Source organism: Pagrus pagrus (genome assembly GCF_965226575.1).
Source record: "Pagrus pagrus genome assembly, chromosome: 17".
Taxonomy (NCBI): Eukaryota; Metazoa; Chordata; class Actinopteri; order Spariformes; family Sparidae; genus Pagrus; species Pagrus pagrus.
The window spans coordinates 11,027,907-11,046,945 of NC_140201.1; the positions used below are offsets into that span (position 1 = coordinate 11,027,907).

At 38.1% G+C, this 19,039-nt stretch overlaps 1 protein-coding gene across 5 annotated transcripts in view; it reads right to left on the reverse strand.

Moving 5' to 3' along the window:
• akap9 (A kinase (PRKA) anchor protein 9) overlaps positions 1-16,358 on the reverse strand; it is a 66,472-nt gene extending 50,114 nt beyond the window's left edge. For 4 of the 5 annotated variants that reach the window (XM_084378835.1, XM_084378837.1, XM_084378834.1 and 1 more), the window contains exons 1-4: positions 16,150-16,358; positions 6,041-6,313; positions 1,973-2,017; positions 1,157-1,234 (exon numbers count right to left, since the gene is read on the reverse strand). In XM_084378835.1, the coding sequence (XP_084234961.1) occupies positions 1,157-1,234; positions 1,973-2,017; positions 6,041-6,313; positions 16,150-16,197 (444 nt within the window). In that variant the 5' untranslated portion in view covers positions 16,198-16,358. The remainder of the gene's footprint in view (positions 1-1,156; positions 1,235-1,972; positions 2,018-6,040; positions 6,314-16,149) is intronic. The other variant, XM_084378836.1, reaches the window with a different exon arrangement.
• Positions 16,359-19,039: the final 2,681 nt, after the last annotated feature.

The following is a 19,039-nucleotide window of genomic DNA, read 5'->3' on the forward strand; positions in this document are numbered from 1 at the left end:
GTAGGAATGCAAAGTAAATACGTTGATGTTATCAAATGGAAACTCCGTTGTTCCTTTGCTGGATCGCTGCAGCCAATAACTCAAAGCAGTTTAAGACAAAGTCTGTCTGTGTTAGTTCTAGTGGGAGTTAACCAAGGATCTTTTATTGCATTATCTTTAAAAAAAAAGTTTTCATATCGGCGCACATTGGCCACGATTCAGGTCGATGGATACCGATTTTTGGGACAGGCCAATATCGGCAAATAATATCGGTTCTAAAAATAATACCAACATTTGTCGTAAAAACAGAATAATTGCCGTAACCTCAGTACAGGTCAAACTTTGTTCAAATATACTTCAATTCACTTTTACTACTATTAGAACCCTAAAAAAAAAAGTGTCTGACCTAACTCAATCTGCAAAAATCATGAAAATAAGAGAGGGGACAGAAACGCTTTCATATCATGTCTGTTATTAAACCTTCTCTTTCAAAAAGAGGCTGACATTTTCGATGCTGTTGAAAGCTGATCATTTGGGAAATAATTACTAGGTTTCATCCCACGCAAAAGGATAAAAATTGTTTCATGAGCTTTTCAAGTTAAACTTTGAAAGATGTTAAGTTATGGTAGCACTGATAGATTATACCAACATCTTTCATAACCTCTCACTCTAATTCGTACTGCGGTCGACATGTCCCTTTAAACATTGCTGGTTGTGTTCTCCATGTTCATCACAACTTTACTGATCAGCACCTCCCTGGTTTCTGTCTCCTTTGTTCGAATCTCATCTCAGTGAGTCTGAAGTGAGCAGCTCTTTGTGCAACACATCCTGTCCCCTCTCTCCCCCAAGCTCTTCACTGTCCTCTCCCGTCCTCATCCTCCCTCAGCAGCTTTCAAAGAAACTTCACACCTCTAAAATGTCAAAAAGCCCTGTTCATTACTAAACTCCACAGCCATTTGTGCTTTCAAAATTGTCATTGATAATGTTAAAAGTTTTTTGTCTTTCCCCCACATCACTAACAAGTATGTAGGTATATAGTCAAGTAAGTACAGCATGAAACAGGCTTGGTTAGTGGGTTACAGGAAATCTTGCAGAGGACTAAAGTATAAGCAAGTACAGAGTTACGTCCAGCAGCCAGAAGCAGAGCTAAAAGAGCTGCTTGATCGGATTACTGTACCCAAATAAAATCCTTCGAAGACATCATTAGGTTTTCTGTCATCTCATCATCATCATCATCATCATGGCACCCATTTACCTGTCAATTCACAGTGCTGTCAGTGAACATTAAGATTTGTGAATCGTGATGGAAAAGCCTGTGTTAATTTCATTAAGTCATCATCGGGTAGATTTGTAGTTGGAAAAAAAATCACATTTAAATGATCCTTACTGATTTCTGTCCATTAAATTAAGATATAATTAATTTATTTTAATATTAGGCAACATAACAGCAGAAAATCAGCAAGAAAAGCTGTAAGAATATAGATACTGTCTTTGTAACAGGCAAAACATTCATACTACCACGATTACTACAACTACGCCTACTACTACGACTACTACTACAACTACTACTACTAATTTTGGCAAGGTATTTTTTACTTTTCCTGATTAATCCACTAAAGACAGATTTTACCAGCATGGGATATTGCTATTACTGGCTGACTAAATTGATGTGCTTCCTTCTGCTCCACTATTTCCAATTAAAACGGTAACAGTATGCACTCAACCTGGCTAACAAGCTACTGGAAATTAAGAAAAACTTTCATAAATTAGACTTGCACAGGTAACTTAATTAGCCACAAACAAAATCTTTCTAAAAACAATTATCACAAACAGGTGTGACCATGAATCCCCAATGAAATAACCACACCAGCAGCCTCAGAGAGGCTTCAATGTGCAAGTTGCATCTTGGCTTTGTGGGAGAAGGAAAAGAGTTACAATACAATTAAAAGGAAAAGGAAGTTCATGTCACATATTTTGAGAAAGCTCATCTCACCTCAGAGGAACAATCTTCAGCAGTAGTGGACACTTCACTCTCCGGCTGCAATAAAGAAGATTAAAAGAAATTCATCAATGCTGCGATCATAAAACGGGACAAATTAAGTAAGTTAAGTGTGTGATAAAAGTCACATCATCACATTTATCAAAAGTAAACATGAGATCACAATTTAACATAATCTAAGTCGTGTAAATAGTTAAATGAGTGCAGTTGCAGTAAATGTGTCCCAACGTTGCAAAGACTATCGTCATTATAGTCCCAGAAGTGTATTTCAATCTTCTCTCCAATTTAAGATATACTAAAATGTTCAGTGACAACAATTTGAAACAATGCCTGCCTTATGTCCCATTTCAGCAGGGACCCAGCATTCAAATATTGGTCTAACCTGCTGCTTTGATTGACCGCAGAACTCAAACATCACCTCAAACTGTTCAAAGCAACAGGTAAAAAGACGAATAATTCACCATGTGATGTGTGATATGTGAGCATTTTATTGCAACCTCATTGATAAGAGCGCTTCATGAAAAGTTTACTTGTGACTGCTGACTCTATAGGAGGCATCAATGAGTCATCAGACTTGTATTCGCAATTACAATCTCTATCAGAAGCCTTTGAAAGACTGAAGAGTGGAAAATGTTGACGCTCTTGTGTTTCCACAGCGCAGAAAGCAGCATCACTAAAGCAGCACGTCTGAAAAGAAACAAACCCTGTGACCAGAAGACCAAGAAGAGAAAATGTTGTGAAAACCATAGGGGAGAATAAACTATTTATCTTTAAACTGTTACATAATTGATCTACATAGATAATTCAAACATACCCTGCTGTATGGCTTAGTCCCTCAACATTCTCAAGTTTAATTTATTAGTGATACAGAACAGCTCTCATCCATGCAGCAGAAAATTACAGCTTGTCCCACAGCCTTTTGTAACAGAGAGGCTGTGGGTCGCTCCCAAGGTAAAATAGAAAAAAAAAAAATACTCGCCTTGCAACCAAACACTCGCACATTCAATCAACCTTAAGGTCTGCTCAAAGAACTAGTGCAAGGCCACAGGAATTGGTCACGCAGACTGACGCATCTCAACCTGTTTAAAAGGCAATTGTCTGTTTCCGTGGCAACTGGTAGTTTTTGTGGGCATGTACAGTGGGTTCAGGGAGAGATTGGCTGCACAGCGGTGAAAAAAAAAGCGAACGTCAGGGCTTGAATGAGGAACGAAGAGCCCTCAGGTCTCTGCATGTTTTTCAAACTGATTTAGATTGGGTGATTTTCTGCAGAATCGTGCGACTGGCTGAATATTTATTTATCAGAATCATTACTGAGACAAATGAATGCTGAGGCCCTAACTTTTCAAAGTGATCAAACATCAGTTATCCTTTCAAAGGTTTTTATGAGCAAAAACAATGTTGACCAGCCATTTTTTAATGGCAAGAGGCAGCACTTGCAAGTGCTGCAGTAGTATTTGTGAATATGAAATGAATTTGCAGAATGCATCAACATTGAATTTTATCATCCCTGTGCTGCTGCCGTTTCAAATGGCATTCTAGATGAAGGTATCTGCCAGTGATGTATTATGCAAAGGAAGACTAGGCGGTGGAAGTTCAACAGAGTCCCCAGCTAAAACAAAACCTTTCAGAAGTATTTGCATTTTTCGAATTTATTCCCAGCTAAAACAGCTGAGTGTATTCTCTGCTACATTAAAATGACTATCAAAGCCACACTGCACCAGCACATAAAACCCTATGTAAGCCCTGCTGGAGTCTTGTAACGCAGGACAGTGCTGGCTTATCATTTAAAGCAAATACTTAACATTATTCTTATCTTCTATTCATGTTTTCCAGTGATATCTCCCAATTTCACAGTATAAAGTCTGAAGCAAACTGTGTTAAGATTCAGGTATTAAAGGCATTTTGAAAAATCAAAATTTTACTCATAGAATACAAAGTCAAAGTCACATTATTTTCTACAAGAAGGAAGAGGCTGAGTAATTTGATTTTTGGTAATGTCCTTTTTGGTCTAATATTCATAGTCGATAATTTCCTGGTACATTTCTGAAAGATTCCTGATAAAAGCTCTGTAGTTCAGAAACTAAGAATACAACTCCTATACTGTAGGCTCTTATACATACATGTCAATGATACAAAAAATAAATGATGAATGAATGAAGATGCAGCAGCACTAGACAACAGCATCGAAGTTGGATGTAAGGCTTTTCTGAGGAATGATGATGTCTTAAAAGGCATCAGTTAATAATAATCCTGAATGCCTATAATTACTGAGAGATTCATGAATAGACATTATATGCATAGTGCAAAAGTGTGACTTCTGAATCACTGAAAAAATGTTTGTGCTGAAAGCCCCTTCAAAGCATTAAAGACAGTGAACCTGAACAAAATGAAAATGTCAAACATTTGCATTAGAAGTTTGTGAAGTCAGAAGTGAATAATTAATTCCATAAAATAAAGTGACGTACTATGTGACATTTTCTTATTGTTACAAAATGTCTTTCAAACCAGTGATTATTTGTGTTTTTTATTCTAGTTAATGTCACGTACTTGTTTTTGCTTGAACTTCACTTAAACATAAAGCAGCTACAAAAACTAAATTTCCTAGTGGCCTCTGTGGACAAAAGTGGCATCAGCACCACTGCTGCCTATAATATCAAAGATCTTGATGAGTGATGGTAAGACGTAGCGTATTTACAATGTACTATTTTTCTTTTTCAACACAGCTGTTTACAGGATACATGGTGATCAGATAATGTATCTATCTGTGGTTACATGAGATTAATAACTGTAATATGACAATGGTGAAACAAAGCTAACTTTGTTTTAGTTGCATTCATATAGCAAGGTTAGCCTACATGTAGCTTACAGCTAACGGATGCTGTTGCTCGGTAACAGTAATTTTGTTTAGCTGAAGCTTAAGTTGTCAACATTGTCTAGTAACGTTATGCCTTCATAATTATTAAAAGACAGGAAACTATAACTTGTGAGCAAGGCTCGCATAAAGGCCTGTTACATTATAGGCCAGTTGTTCTGCTGCCGTCTAGAAATACAGAAGTATCCGCTGATGTACTGCCAAACTACAGAGCAGCTTCTTTCCTTTCAGGCAGTCCAATTCCTCAATTCATCCTCAGCAATCAAACACAAAAAAATGTTCTGCAAGTTATTATTTCACGGGGAATCCCACCTGGTGACAGACTTTATGAATAATTATCTAGAAATAGCAAATCTTCTCAGTGATGGCCTTGTTTGCTAATGTAGAGGCATCAGGACTGAATTGAGAATGTTTCATAACCAGTTAAATCTCCTTGTAGTGCGTGTAATAAAACCAATGGGCATGTTCAAACCACCTCTGAAATTTTATTGGAGACTGAATCTAATCTCAGTTTAAACAAGGCAACGCCCAGAAATCCTTCTTGAATGACACCTATTTATTTTAAAACTCCACAGGATGCAGCAGATGTCTTCACATAAACCGACAAATCTCAGGCAAATCATCATTGCTCTGATATGTTGGAGTAAGCTAATGGTTTTGTTCAATTTCAGACAATTTGTCCATATCAACTAAATAAAATCAATTATAATCTGCTCTAAAATGAAGTAGATAAACTTCTGCAAAGTGGTCCTCATTATTAAAATAAATTAGATTTCTATTATAAGTGTACACGTTATTATTTTAGAGTTGAAAACATCATCTGAAAATAAATTGATATTTCAATGAGTGATTATTCATTTTAAGTAACTTTTTGAACAACAACACCAAAAATATATTGATTTCAACTTCTTACATGTTAAGTAATTGCTGTGTTTTGTAAGCAAATATTTAGTTTTTGTAAGTAAAATGTCTATCTCTGAGTTTTGGACTAAAAGCTATTTGAATACATCAATTTAGGCTTAATGAAATTAGCACTTTCTGCTATAAATTGAATGATTTACACAGAAAATAACAGGCAAATCAATCAAGTATAGAGTTTGCACACTTTCTTATGTAATAAAGGGAATTTAAAAAATGGTGTGCTGCATGAGGAAATACAGTTAGAGTCATGAGTAAGTTTAAGTGTCTACCTCTATGGTGTAGGTCTGGTCATGCTTGACAGTCTCTCCGCTCCGCATAGTCCTGGCAAAGGTAAACTCCGTGGTGGGTGGGTTTTTATTTCCTTCTTGTGATCCATCTTGTCCTCCACCTGAGCCCTCCTCTCCTCCCACAGACTGATCCGGCTCGACCTCCACCCTTCCCTGTGAATCCCCCTCCGACTCTTCCGGTGACTTCTTTTTCTTCTTCTTCTTCTGTTTCTTCTGGGAGTCCGCGTGAGCTTTTCTCTGGCGGTACTCAGCCAACTGGAGGGGAAAGAGGAAAACAGGAAGTGTTAAAAATAACAATTTACACTTTCTGCCTTTTCTGGAAGTTAAAAAAAAGCATTAAGATACACTTCGACAAACATCTTTTAAAGTGTTAGTCCACATTTCTGCTCGTAGCTTCCATTTAGATCTTTGTTTATCTGACCCTAATGCTCAGACTTAAGGGCAGGAACCACCTTCTTTGGCCTAATTCACAAATGTATTAGACTGCCTATCACAAAGTCTAGATTTCCAACAAAGAAAAGAAAAATTGAACCTACTCTGAGTCCCCACAGTTTGGTGAAACTCAAGCGAAACATTGTGTGCCCCAAAAAGATGTCTTCCTCGCTCCGAGTGAGTCCTCCCCTCCCTGTGTCCATATGACCTGACACATGCTTCTTGCTGTGCCAGGTGCTAATCCCAACTAAAGGGATTACATTTTCAAACTATGTCAACGATCTGTCTGAACACCCAATAACATTTGTGTCATCTTCCGTATCTTTGCTGGGATTCATGACAGAAATAGCTTTTTGTTCGTACAAAAAACGACATCCACATCATATCTGATTATGATATGAAGTGTGTTTGTGTTCATGTCTGTTGTATATTTGGGATAAAAGGGGAAATGATTAGTTGATTAAATAATTAGTAATGAAGAAAGTCTTTTAGTCTTAGTTGGCAACTATTCATTTTTCAAGCAAAAAAATGTCAACGTTTGCTGGATCTGGCTTCATTGTTGTGAGAATCTGCTGCTCCTCTTTTATCATTTATGATTGTAAATAAAGATTCTTTGGTTTTTAGATGGTTGGTATTGACAAAATAAGCGATCTGAAATTGTGATTGAGCATTTTTTTTACCTTTTATAGATGAACTGTGAAAATACCACAATCAATAATGAAAATAGAAGTAGATTAACTATCAAAACAATTACTATAAAATAACTAGCTACTTTTCTGCCATTGATTAACCAATTCTATGCCCTGAACGTAAAAGTATATTTTTATCTTGTGTTCATAATTTCCATCATTTCTATAATGCTGTGACTCAGGCCTCTTTTTAATTCAATAAAACAAACACCTCCAACTGACACACATATTTCTAATTCTGAGATGAAGTCACACTCGTATGTACGCTAAACAGATCTAATTCCTGAGTAATCATTTCACCTCTCTCTTTTTAAAACACACAAACCAATTTTATACCATAAACAAAAGCACATTAATCATCATCAGGGAAGCGATGATAGTAATGACAAACCCTGGACAGTCGGCACTACTGGTATTCATTATGTATGAGAGAGACAGGTGACAGCAAAAGGACGACAGAGGCAGCTGACCAGGGCGGACAGCAGGGCTACAGGTGTCCCAACACAGCTGTTACATGGATCGTCATAGACACAGACAGACTGTTGCTAAGGATACCGTGCCAGTGCCTGCTTACCTGTCCTGGAAATGCCCATGTACCCGATGACAGAGATCATGAGTCTAAATGCAGATTAACATACAGGTTTGGAGCAGTTGATACTGGTTTAGTAATGGGTTTTGTTTTGTGCTTCTTTGGAGGTCAAACAGTTCATGTTTGCTAAGAAATTATCAGGTTACCTGGTTATCTATCATTTCCAGTGTATCACACACATGTCCTTTATTTTTACATTGACATATTGATCTACATCATGATATAGAAAGTTGTGTCAAACTATTATTTCCAGGGTCCAAAATTGAACTTTTGTGCTTCAACTGAGGAGCTCTTTATGAATAAAATATAAAAATGTCTGTTTTATACTTTGCTGTACAGATGCAAAATTATTATTTTTAATTTTGCTTAATGCACCAATTATTTTTCACCATTAATCAGATATTTGTTTGTCTAGAAGATGTCAGAAAACAGTTTCAAGTGCCTGTTAAAATTTCAGACAGTCCACGGTGACATCTTTCAATCATTTTATCTGACCAACGGTCCAAAAGACATTCAGTTTACTTTAATACATCACAAAGAAATGCATGAAATCCTGGAGCTAGAACCAGCAAATATGTGGCATCGTTGCTCAAAAAATGATCCACGCCTGTAGCAGCAGCATCCACATAAAAGTAAGCACTTTGACGGGTCTGGTTTGGTGATGCTGTACAAAAGGTTAGAGGCCGACACGACCGAGCTGAGAGTGGGCGTCGTGCTCACGTTCTCCACCTACAACACCCAGCTTGAAAGCTCAAAGGGCTTCTGATCTGTGCCTCTGCATCTCCACACACACCCCTCATCCAAATATATACCGCTCTATCTGTGTTTCTAGAAGAGCTTTATCCATTGAATACCAGAGTACATAGACTGAGATATGAATGAATGCCAGCCTTACAGGACAGAGAACCGGGTGATACAATGACAGCGAGGCTCTGAAAACACAACAGCAAGGCTATCCTTTAATTCAGACTCAATCAGAAAAACACACCAGCAGTCGTGTGCGATACGCAGCAAACCTGCCAGCAGGAATCACCCTGACTTTTGGACAAGTCTCGGGAATCCCGCGCTTTTCGATGAGCTGCTTATCATACAGGCTGCCCTATTTGGCTGGGCAGCGCAGAGTATTGGCTGAACATATGGAGCACTGGAGCCTGTGTAGCTGTATCACCATCTGGGAAAACAGCAACTACGTAGGTGTATCACCATCTGCTGTCTGAAAACATTTACACAGGCACATTCAAACACAGGCTTTTTTTTTTTTTATCCATATCTCATAGTGGATGTCTAACAGCATCAACACAAGCAACATCAAGGAAACTGCAGATTTTTTTTTTTTACCGCTGGTGAGATTATAAACTAGTGTTACTGGAAAAGACAGAGCAACAAAAAAAGACAAGCTTCTGATAATCCAGATGATGGATATATTTGTGTTTGTTTTAGGTCTTTTACTAATGTAACTTGTGGAAACACGTTGTAGTATGGTTGGATGATAACACCATATATTTCATGAGATGATGTAAATTTGTCTTCAATAAAAGATTTTGTAATAATGTTTAAACTGATGTGGCTAACCCTTCAATAGGTCTGGGTATCATATGGAGGAGTGAAACTGCCAAAATAATACTAAAAATAAATGTAGTAATTAATTAATAAGCTGTGATGCAAACTGCTATTTCTGTCTGAATTTGCTTCTGGATTTTGGACTTTGTATTATCCCCCCTATTTCTTTAATTTATACTTAATTTTATTTTTTACCATTGTATGCATTCATTTGTTGTTTTTAGTAATTATTTATGTATTTTTGCTAAATGCAATGGGAAAAGAATACAGAAATAAATACAAAAATTCAAGTGAATAAATGAGAAATGTAAGACAAAGGTAAATAAATACTGAAGCAAATTAAAACAAATACTAATCTTATACACATTTTATAAATTAATTCATGCCTAAATTTATTTTTAATGTAATTCTTGGTGCATTTAATGGTATATTAATTTATTTATTGAGCCATTTATTTATTCATTTTTGATTTTGGCCGTGTCAGTCTTCCTTCTCAAACAATTTACCATTGTGCGCAAAGCTGGAATCAATTAGCACGATTTACTTCAAGTGTTGAAATCATTTGTTTTGTCAGACAGGCATTTAATTTCACGATTTAGCCAAAAACATACTTCACCCTCTGGTTATTTCATCCATGACCAGTCTTATCAATTGATTTTCCAGAAATTTTATCAAACAGAAATATATCAGTATCTCATTCATAATTCAAAATTACCATGAATAATATTTTATCCATGGTATCCACTCTTACACTAGGCTTTAACTAGAAGTCACCACTGTAAATTCTCATCACAGCAAAGTTTGCACATATAAGTTCAGAAATCAATACATCAGGAAACAACAGGAAACATATGACAGCCTTGTGGAACATATCTGACCAGTTCATCTGCAGCATTTGTGAACTGATGACGTCTGCAAAGTCACTTATCTTCTCAGATGATCACTTTTGTGCCTCAGGAAAAAGCACGCTGAGTGCACGAGTCTGTTCAAAGTGCTTTATAAAAATACTGAAAATGTGCATTTCTTGTGATGCCCATTATACACGATTTATGTGCAAAATGTGTCATTGAACACGTAGCAAAGTTTTCTGTAGTTTGTTTAATGCTGTGAGACACGCTGCTAAAAATACTGAAGCAGTACTGAAATATAGCAGTGCAGAGGGGGAAGCTCACAGCCTCAGATGTCATGTGTCAATGAGACTGCCAGCAACGTTGTTTGTGTCAACACTCAGCTACTAGAGGGCAACAATCCTGTGCTTTACACACACATTCAAGTTCACAATCAACAACAGCTAATAGACCTGAAAACAAAGCAACAGCAACTGAAGCTTCCTCTGCCTCTCTATGTCTCGCTGTCAGAGAAGAGAGCAAAAACAACGCAATTCAATACCACGAAAAAATTGTATTTAATCAGTTTCAAATATTCCGAATCAATATGTATCTATATTTTGATATTTTTGACAACACCAAGTGATTTATTCTGATTCTCAGTATGTGCATAACGCCAGCGATGACAGTGCATTTGCCTCCACACGTCAAAGCCATGATCAAGTCAAGTGTCATTAAAAGCTCAACAAAGAAGAATTAGGTGCTCGTGCAGCATCCTCCTCCTAATGACAGCTGCCACAGCCTCCCTCCCCACACTGGACAGCAAACAGCAGAGAAATGTTTTTGGAAATGGCTGCTAATCGAATGAGAAAAAAACCCACCTGACCTTTAAAAGCTAAATACACAAAACCAATACATTACACCAAAGCTACAGGACAAAGGAAAACACTCGTATCGTCTGCGTCTTTAGACGATTTGGTGGACTGACTGAAAACTTGTCTTTTTAAATACAACAACATGGCATGGGCATTACATTTTTTTATAGTAACTCATCCAATCTCAGACTCGGTAACATTAACTACTTGCTGGAATTTGGTCATCTGAAGTGCATGGCATCCTCACCCCATTCCTCTCTGATTTTTAATGTGTCGGCATCTCTAAATTCCTTACACACCAAAAGTAGCATGTTAAGGGAGACAATTGTGACGCAACAATTTAAAGATGTCATTTGGTACAACAAGATTAACATAAAAATGAAAGAGGATGACAAAAACAGCTTAAGTAAAGAGTACACAAACAATCCCAGATAAGAAAGCTGTGATGAATGAGCTATTTTGGGCGTATGGATTCTGAATCCTGTCTGAAAAACCTTGTGTCTCATATTGACAGTAAACCCAGCCAGTAAACAACAGCCATTTGCATGGTACTGTATCTAAATATGAGTTAACGGTAGTAGCGTGCAACAGAAGCTCTGCATTAAGTTTATATTTTCCTGCCTCTGGCACTTTTCTGCAAGACACAGCCTGTTAGGCAGTCGCCTCAAGGGAAAAAACAAGTTTTTGTCAACATATGTAGTATGTGTAAATATTTTGTAATAAAAAGTAGAGGGAAGGGCTGCCTTCTGTCGAAACAAGAGCTAGAAACTTCTAGGAGAGTTCGGTTCAGTCATCATCCAGGTTGTAGCTAATTTAAACTGGACAGCTGTTAGACCATCACATTCAATTAATCACCTAGCAATCCCTTTACACGCACTACAGACATTTCAAGAGCTTCAAACGTACTCAATGTTATGTTTTCAAACATGTAGACATGAAAAAGACTGCAGCATTAAAGTAAAACTCACCTGTGTTAACTAAGCCAATTAATAAAGTGAATGAGCCATGGTGGTCAACCTCTATTCATCACACAGAGCTGTGCAGGACCCATCCATGATTAGTCAGCTAAAGGATTAACCATTCAGGCTCAAGCTAAGTAGATCAACTTGTACCTTTGCTGCCCTCAAAACCCCCAATGCTGCCTGACAGTGACACTGACCTTTAGGCTATCTGAACCTGAAAATCTACTTTCAATTTTCTGTGGATGCACGTTTAAGATTCCCTGCGTTATACAGAGTTTGACTAAATGATCTCTACAATTTGGGCTGACTATATCTCTACTAGGGATTCACGTAAAATCAGACTAGGCTACATTAGAAGTTGGAAGAACAGGTAGAGTAAACACCAAGTCACTTGAATAATGAACTAAATAACCCAAAATAGTGCCTTCATTTTCATCTTTGTAGGATCACAATTAGTTGGCAAAAGCAAAATACAGCTAAAACCAGAAATACAGGTACAGAATTACAAATCTATGACATTGTGCATCAGATATTTATTGCCGTGAAGCTTCATTTTGCACAATGAGACCAGGATTTGCACGAGTATGAGAAATCACATTACTTGTTAATCAACCCGTGACAGTGGGAGAAGCTGGGAAAGTTACTAAGTTACACTGAATCGGTGACCAGTAGGCACATCAGAGAGACAGATAAGCATGTCATCCTCCATGAAGGATGTGTACATCCCTTGGGTCATATTAAAAAACACTGCAGTGTCCTCCCACTGCACAGAATGATTCTCAGTATGCTGACACAGGAAATGGGCTGGCACATATCATTCCCTCAAAGTTTCATGAAAGATCAGAGCTGTTCAACACACTGTAATTAACGGACAGAGCAGGACTGATCTTCAGACAAAAAGATAAACATGCAGAAAATAAAGGGAAACCGCTTTGACAGGAGAAACAAAGTAAAAGAAGCCAACGTCTCAAACTTCATTGGTGACAACAATTCAGATAAAACATCTCAGCTCGATGATTCAGTTGATAAAATGTAACTGCACTGGACTACACCGACAATTTACAGTTTCATCCTGTTTGTGGCACTATGAGGTGACCTTACAGAGGCGTCATTAACGCATCTGCAGAGTCTGAGTTTAGACCATATGGATCTGACAGAGGTAAAAGAGACTGGTAGACAGAAAGTAAAGTCAATGTTCTTGTCACAGACTCTCCCCCAGTGATTGTAAAAGGCTCCATGTCTGAGTCTGTGAGTTTCTTTTCACCACCTTGATCTCATCCCAGCAGTGTTTTTTTCTTTTCAACAACAGCCTCAAAACATGAACTCCTCTTCTTCTACCATGTAACTGGAGAACTGAGCCAAACTCTTGCACGAGTAACTCCATAATAATTTTAATGCACTTGTCGATATGGTCCATTTTGCCACAGACAGCAACAATACATGTGCAGCAAATGGCCTTGGGAACAATAGCCGGCAACACCAGCGCACAATTTACGCTTTGCTCATTGTCTGGTGTGACTCAATGGGCTCTTGCACAGGACAGACATCATTTCAAGCAGGCTGCACAATAGATGACTGACAGGTCTCGCTTAACTCAGACATCAACATGGACCCTGCTTTTTAAAAAATCACATCAGCTCTCCTGACAATTTCTTCAAAACTAAAAAGATTTCTGGTAAAATTTTGAGGCGAGAGTTAAACCACACAGACACATTATTCATTTTATATATGAATCAACTAGTTTATAAGAAAAATGTCCAACGGTTTTGAAATTTTAAGAGGCAGCGGGTTAATGACTTAATCTAAACACTCCATAGCTTCCTGATTGGCTCCGACATATATCAGCTTGAACTCAATCTGAGCTTACATGATTCAGTCTGAGTCTGTGAGGCTATTAGAACAAATAACAATGTCCTCCTGGATATCCCTGCTAACCATTATCAATGTGCTATTCAGTGAAATCTTGTGAAGTTTCTCCCTTGCATGTGAGGGCATGGTGACATGGTGCTGCGTAAAAAACAGGAGTCAGATCCTCCTGCAGTACAGAGGGGCCTTTTATAAACCAAAATGCCAAGGCCAAAACCCTGGAGATGGTCTTTCTCATGGTCTCTCCCGCTAGGCTGACCTAAAAGCCAGAGCACCACCTCTAGTAGGAAACCTGGAGCGACCAAAGGACACACCCAAACACTGTGATAGACGTTTCTCCGCAAAGTCAGTATGGAAAGTGTTCATTCATTCATATTTTCAATACCAACTCTTTATGGAGAATCACAGCTGGACAAAAACTGCAATTTTGAGAGTGATTAACAGTTATATAGTGAGAGACCTTTTTCTGAGAACGAGCTATCAAGATTAACTCTACAGCCAATGAATTGTTGCACTGAAGGCCAACATTTCATTGTATCTATACCTCTCTCTGTTGCTCTCTTCAATGGATAATATGATGGCAGGATCTCCTTGCAGGCATGTTATTAACAAAATTCACAACCAAGATGTTTGTCAGGGGTAGGACAAAAAAATCGATGGGGCAATATACCAGTCAATCCACATTCCATCCCTCACCTATGTTCATGAGCTGTAGGTAGTGACTGAAAGAATGACATTGCCGATGCAGGCTGCCAAAATTATTTTCCTCTACAGGTTGGCTGGGCTCAGCCTTAGAGATAAGGTGAGGAGCTCTGGCATCCGGAGGGAGCTGGGAGTAGAGAAGCTACTCCTTCTCATGGAAAAAAGCCAGCTGAGGTTGTTTGGGTGTCTGATTAGGATGCCTCCTGAGTACCTCCCTTTAGTGGTTTTCCGAGCACAAGCAACTGGGAGCAGACCCAGAACTCGCTGGATGGTTTGAATATCTCATCGGGCCTGGGAACGCATTGGGATCCTCCAGGAGGAGCTGGAAAGTGTTGCTGGGGAGAGGGACGTCTAGAACACCCTGCTAAGCCTACTGCCACCACAACCCAACCCCTAATAAGTGGAAGAAGATGGACAGATGGATATGGCACCGAATAGTATTTTACTAAAACATCCAGGTGCTCCAGTCAGATTCCCCTGACAATATACCTCACCAGAGTCACTACTCCATGTGGTGTTAACTTCTGTAATCTTAATTTACACAGATTAAAAAGAATCTAGCCAGCCACAGTTGTATCCTTCCTTTAAACATGAACTGTTTTGCTTTCTGGCAGTTCATGGCTATTTTTCATTGGAATGATGGCAAACATGGACATGGACATGGTTTAATCTTGGTTCATGTCAAACTCTGACACTGATGCCACAATGCAGCGAATAAATACACAACTCCTCCACTTTGCCTTTTAAGGAAATCATCATTATCGTGGGCAATGTATCGTGAGTTACTCTGAAATTCCCACCTCTCATGTTTTGAGTAAACACATATCAGTAGCAGATCTGCTGCAAAGTTACAGAATACCTCACCCGTCAGAGCTTAAAGAAACAGGAAAGCATAGCTCAGACAGAGAAGTTCACCATTCATTTCATTCTAATTTGTCACATGAATCTGAGACAAAATTCATAAAAACGACTTGGATCATTCAGGCTTACACGTTTAAATGAAGTCCAGGGACTCTTTGTAGCAACATTTACATCAATAACTGGGTGGGTGGGGGGTTGTCCTGACCTAAATGTTGATGCTGTTTGTTGATGAACCTAATGTAGCAAAAGTATGGCATGTGGGGCAGTGCTTGCTCTAGCTAGTGGGGATATGTCCTGTAAATCCTGTTACACCAGCCTGTCAGCCTTACTTCAGGTGGCGTTTATAAGCCTTTGATAACGTTATAGGACGGCTTGACTTAGGGGGCCATTAAATTAGCATTGCGTACACACTCCTACACACCAGTTTCTTGGAAATAAAATGAAACACTGGAGTAACGTGAGATGTAATGCAGCATGACAAAGGAGTCTGTCAGCTAGCAGGAGCTATGCTAACACCCCGGCGAGCCAACCCCCGGCTGTCAGAGCGGGGCGCATGTTTGCTGGGATTGACAGCTGAGAGGGGGATACAAAGGGGAGGGGGGGGACCTTAAAACAGCTGACAGACCCAGCCGTGAGAAAACAAGTTGTCGACAACATTAAGTTACTACTTTACAGCATTGGCAGGAGTGTTAGTGAGTCATGCTAACAGCAAAAACTGAGAATCCTACCTTTGCTTTGCCGGCCTCCAGCTTCTTTTGCCTCTCCTCGTCTTCCATCACCGCGGTCCCTGTGGCTGAAACAAGATGGAAACTGCTTCATGCGAAATATCAGCTAGGAAAATCCAAAAAACTAACGGTTGAATCTTTCTCGTCTGGCTTCCAGCTCGCTGCCAAACACTTCCACTCGCGTAACTAGGTGCTGTCTCCTTGTTGGTAGTCCGCCGCCATGTTTTCCACGTAAACATGAGACCCAACTGTGATGACGTTGTGTAGGTGCCTTCATAGCCACGCCCACTCACATTCCACTAGTGTTGCCTTCGCGTAGCGTCAGAAATGTCGCCGTTACACTATTTCCAAATTATTTGATGAGTGCTAAAAGAGGTAATACGTTATTTTTACTTCATTACATGTAAAAAAGATACATTAAAATTCTTACGTAAGCAGAAATATATGCGTATTAGAAACAAAATGTCATTGAAGTAAAAAGTAAAAGTACGCATTATGCCATATTTTCAAATTTACAAAATAACTGGAATACTATTAAGGCATCAGTGATAGTGTAAGCTGTATTATAATAACAGTTATGGTGCAGCTAATTTTAATCACTTTATATACTATAAAGTGGATTAATCTATAACAATCCCGCATATTCAATTAAGATCATCATGTTTTGTATGAAAAATCTAATTTTGTAAAGTGACTTGTGAATGCAGCATAAATAAACTTGTGTACAATTCATTTTCAGGACATATTTGAATAAAAGTAAATATTTCATGTTAAAATATTAGTTTGGTAAAAGGGAAAGTCACCTATACAAACAGTACTTGAGTCAAAGTCTTAAAATCTGATAATAAATGTACTTAAGTAGAAGTAAATTAATTACCTGCCTGGCTAATTATCAATCCCATATTCAGCATTTTTCTGATCACTGGATTAGGTGTGGCTTATTTATAAAATAAATTAATCCAAAATGCGCTATTTTGGCTCTTATGCAGAATGTAATCTGTAGTATACTAGTAATTCAAGTAAATCACATAAATGTAGTGAGTAAAAAGCACAATATTTGCCTCCAAAATTAAGTAGAGTCGAAGTATAAAACAGCAGCAAATGGAAATACTCAAGTAAAGTACAAGTACCTCAAGATTTGCACTTAAGAATGGTATTTGAGTAAATTGGTTACTGCAAATAAATATAGCAAGGAATACAGTATTCCTCACTGGAGAAATATAGCAGCATCAAATGGAAGTAGCATACATGTAACTGAAAAATGTTTTTTTTAAGTAAATTACTTTAGAAGCTAAGCACTCCACCACAGGAGCCCGATAAATGAAAAGTTGTTTACTGCTAAAACCTGCCAAAATAAACCACATAGCTCTCTTATTTTGTTGTATTTGCTTCGTCTTTTGAATACATTTAAAGCAGCAGTACAGACATGGCAAAACCCTTTGACGTCTTAATGCACTGCAATCATTAATAATAAAACCAACATATCTGTGGGTCCTCATAATGTCATAAATTGTGCTGCATTATGCAGTCTGAATCCTGCTCAGAACGTCTGCTCAGTTTCTATGGTAACAGGAGGAGAGGTTGCCAGAGCCGTCCCAGTTGAGAGGTTTCTTTTTTAAACACCAAATATTTTCATTTCAAAGCTGTGTTTTTCTTTTCTAATAAAGGCCTCAGCCATCACCAAACATTTTACAGCATGGGACTTGATGAGGCTATTCTGGGCACATTTCAGACAAGCATTTGTGCTTTCTTGTCTGAATGGGACAGCAGGTAACATGAGAGACTGGCATCAGTTTCTAGGACAGATGGAGATGATAAAGGACAGGGTGGCCAATATTTAACTTACAGACTCCATGTGGAGTTGATCTTTAGTCCAATAAAAATAGTTTTTTGTATCACTAGCGCTAACAGCGCGTTGTCACTTCTTGAAATCTGTATCTGTCCTGCAGACATTTTAAGGATATAGCTTACAGAATACAGCAGCCTATCCTAATAATCAGACTAAATTGTCCTTTTGGCTCACTTCATTCATTCATTCATACGTTCTCCCAGATAAATCGCTGAACAAATAGAAGATTGGTCTGGAACTATCTGGACCACAGTCATGATTTAAGAAATGCAGCTGATTTTCACCATTTTATGCCTCCTTTGTTTGATTCCTGTGTTTTTGTTTACAGTGTTTGTTTTGTGTAAAGCACAAAATCACACAAATGCATTAATAACTATACAAATAAAGGTTAAGTCATTAATAAGTTATTAATTCTGAATTCCCCCAACGTAAAAACACCCTGCAGAAGAAGGCCATGTTTTACCACCAAAGAAAAATTTCTAGATTACATGCTGTGGAGGTTAGTTTACCATTAGTAGTGTTGCTGATCGATGATCTTATTGGATCCTTGTTTTATTTGTGTCATGCATTAAAAAATGCCTACACTCAGGCATGGCAACAACAACAACAACAACAACAACAACAACAACAACAACAACAGCAACAACAACAGCAACAACAGCAACAACAGCAACAGCAACAACAAAATCCCCTCCACAGGGCATCTTTAACTTTTGTCATTTTCTAATGTTGACCAAAAAAGAAGAATACTTTCGATACATTTCCTATATTGCCAGGATTATTGTTCTGGAGAGATGAAATACTCTGATCTCAGAGTGAAATGTATGTGTATTTCTTGAATGTAAACTCAGCCTCGAGTAAAAAAAACCCCTCCAAATTCACAGAAACAGCACAATTCTTGTCCTAAACTAAAGATACAAACCTTGATGGAACTAAACATTGGATAATCTAAAAACACCTCTAAATTAAAGTACTCTTATAGGCCACATACCATCGCCTATAATTTCATTACTATTCATAAAAAAATGAACTGGACCACATTTG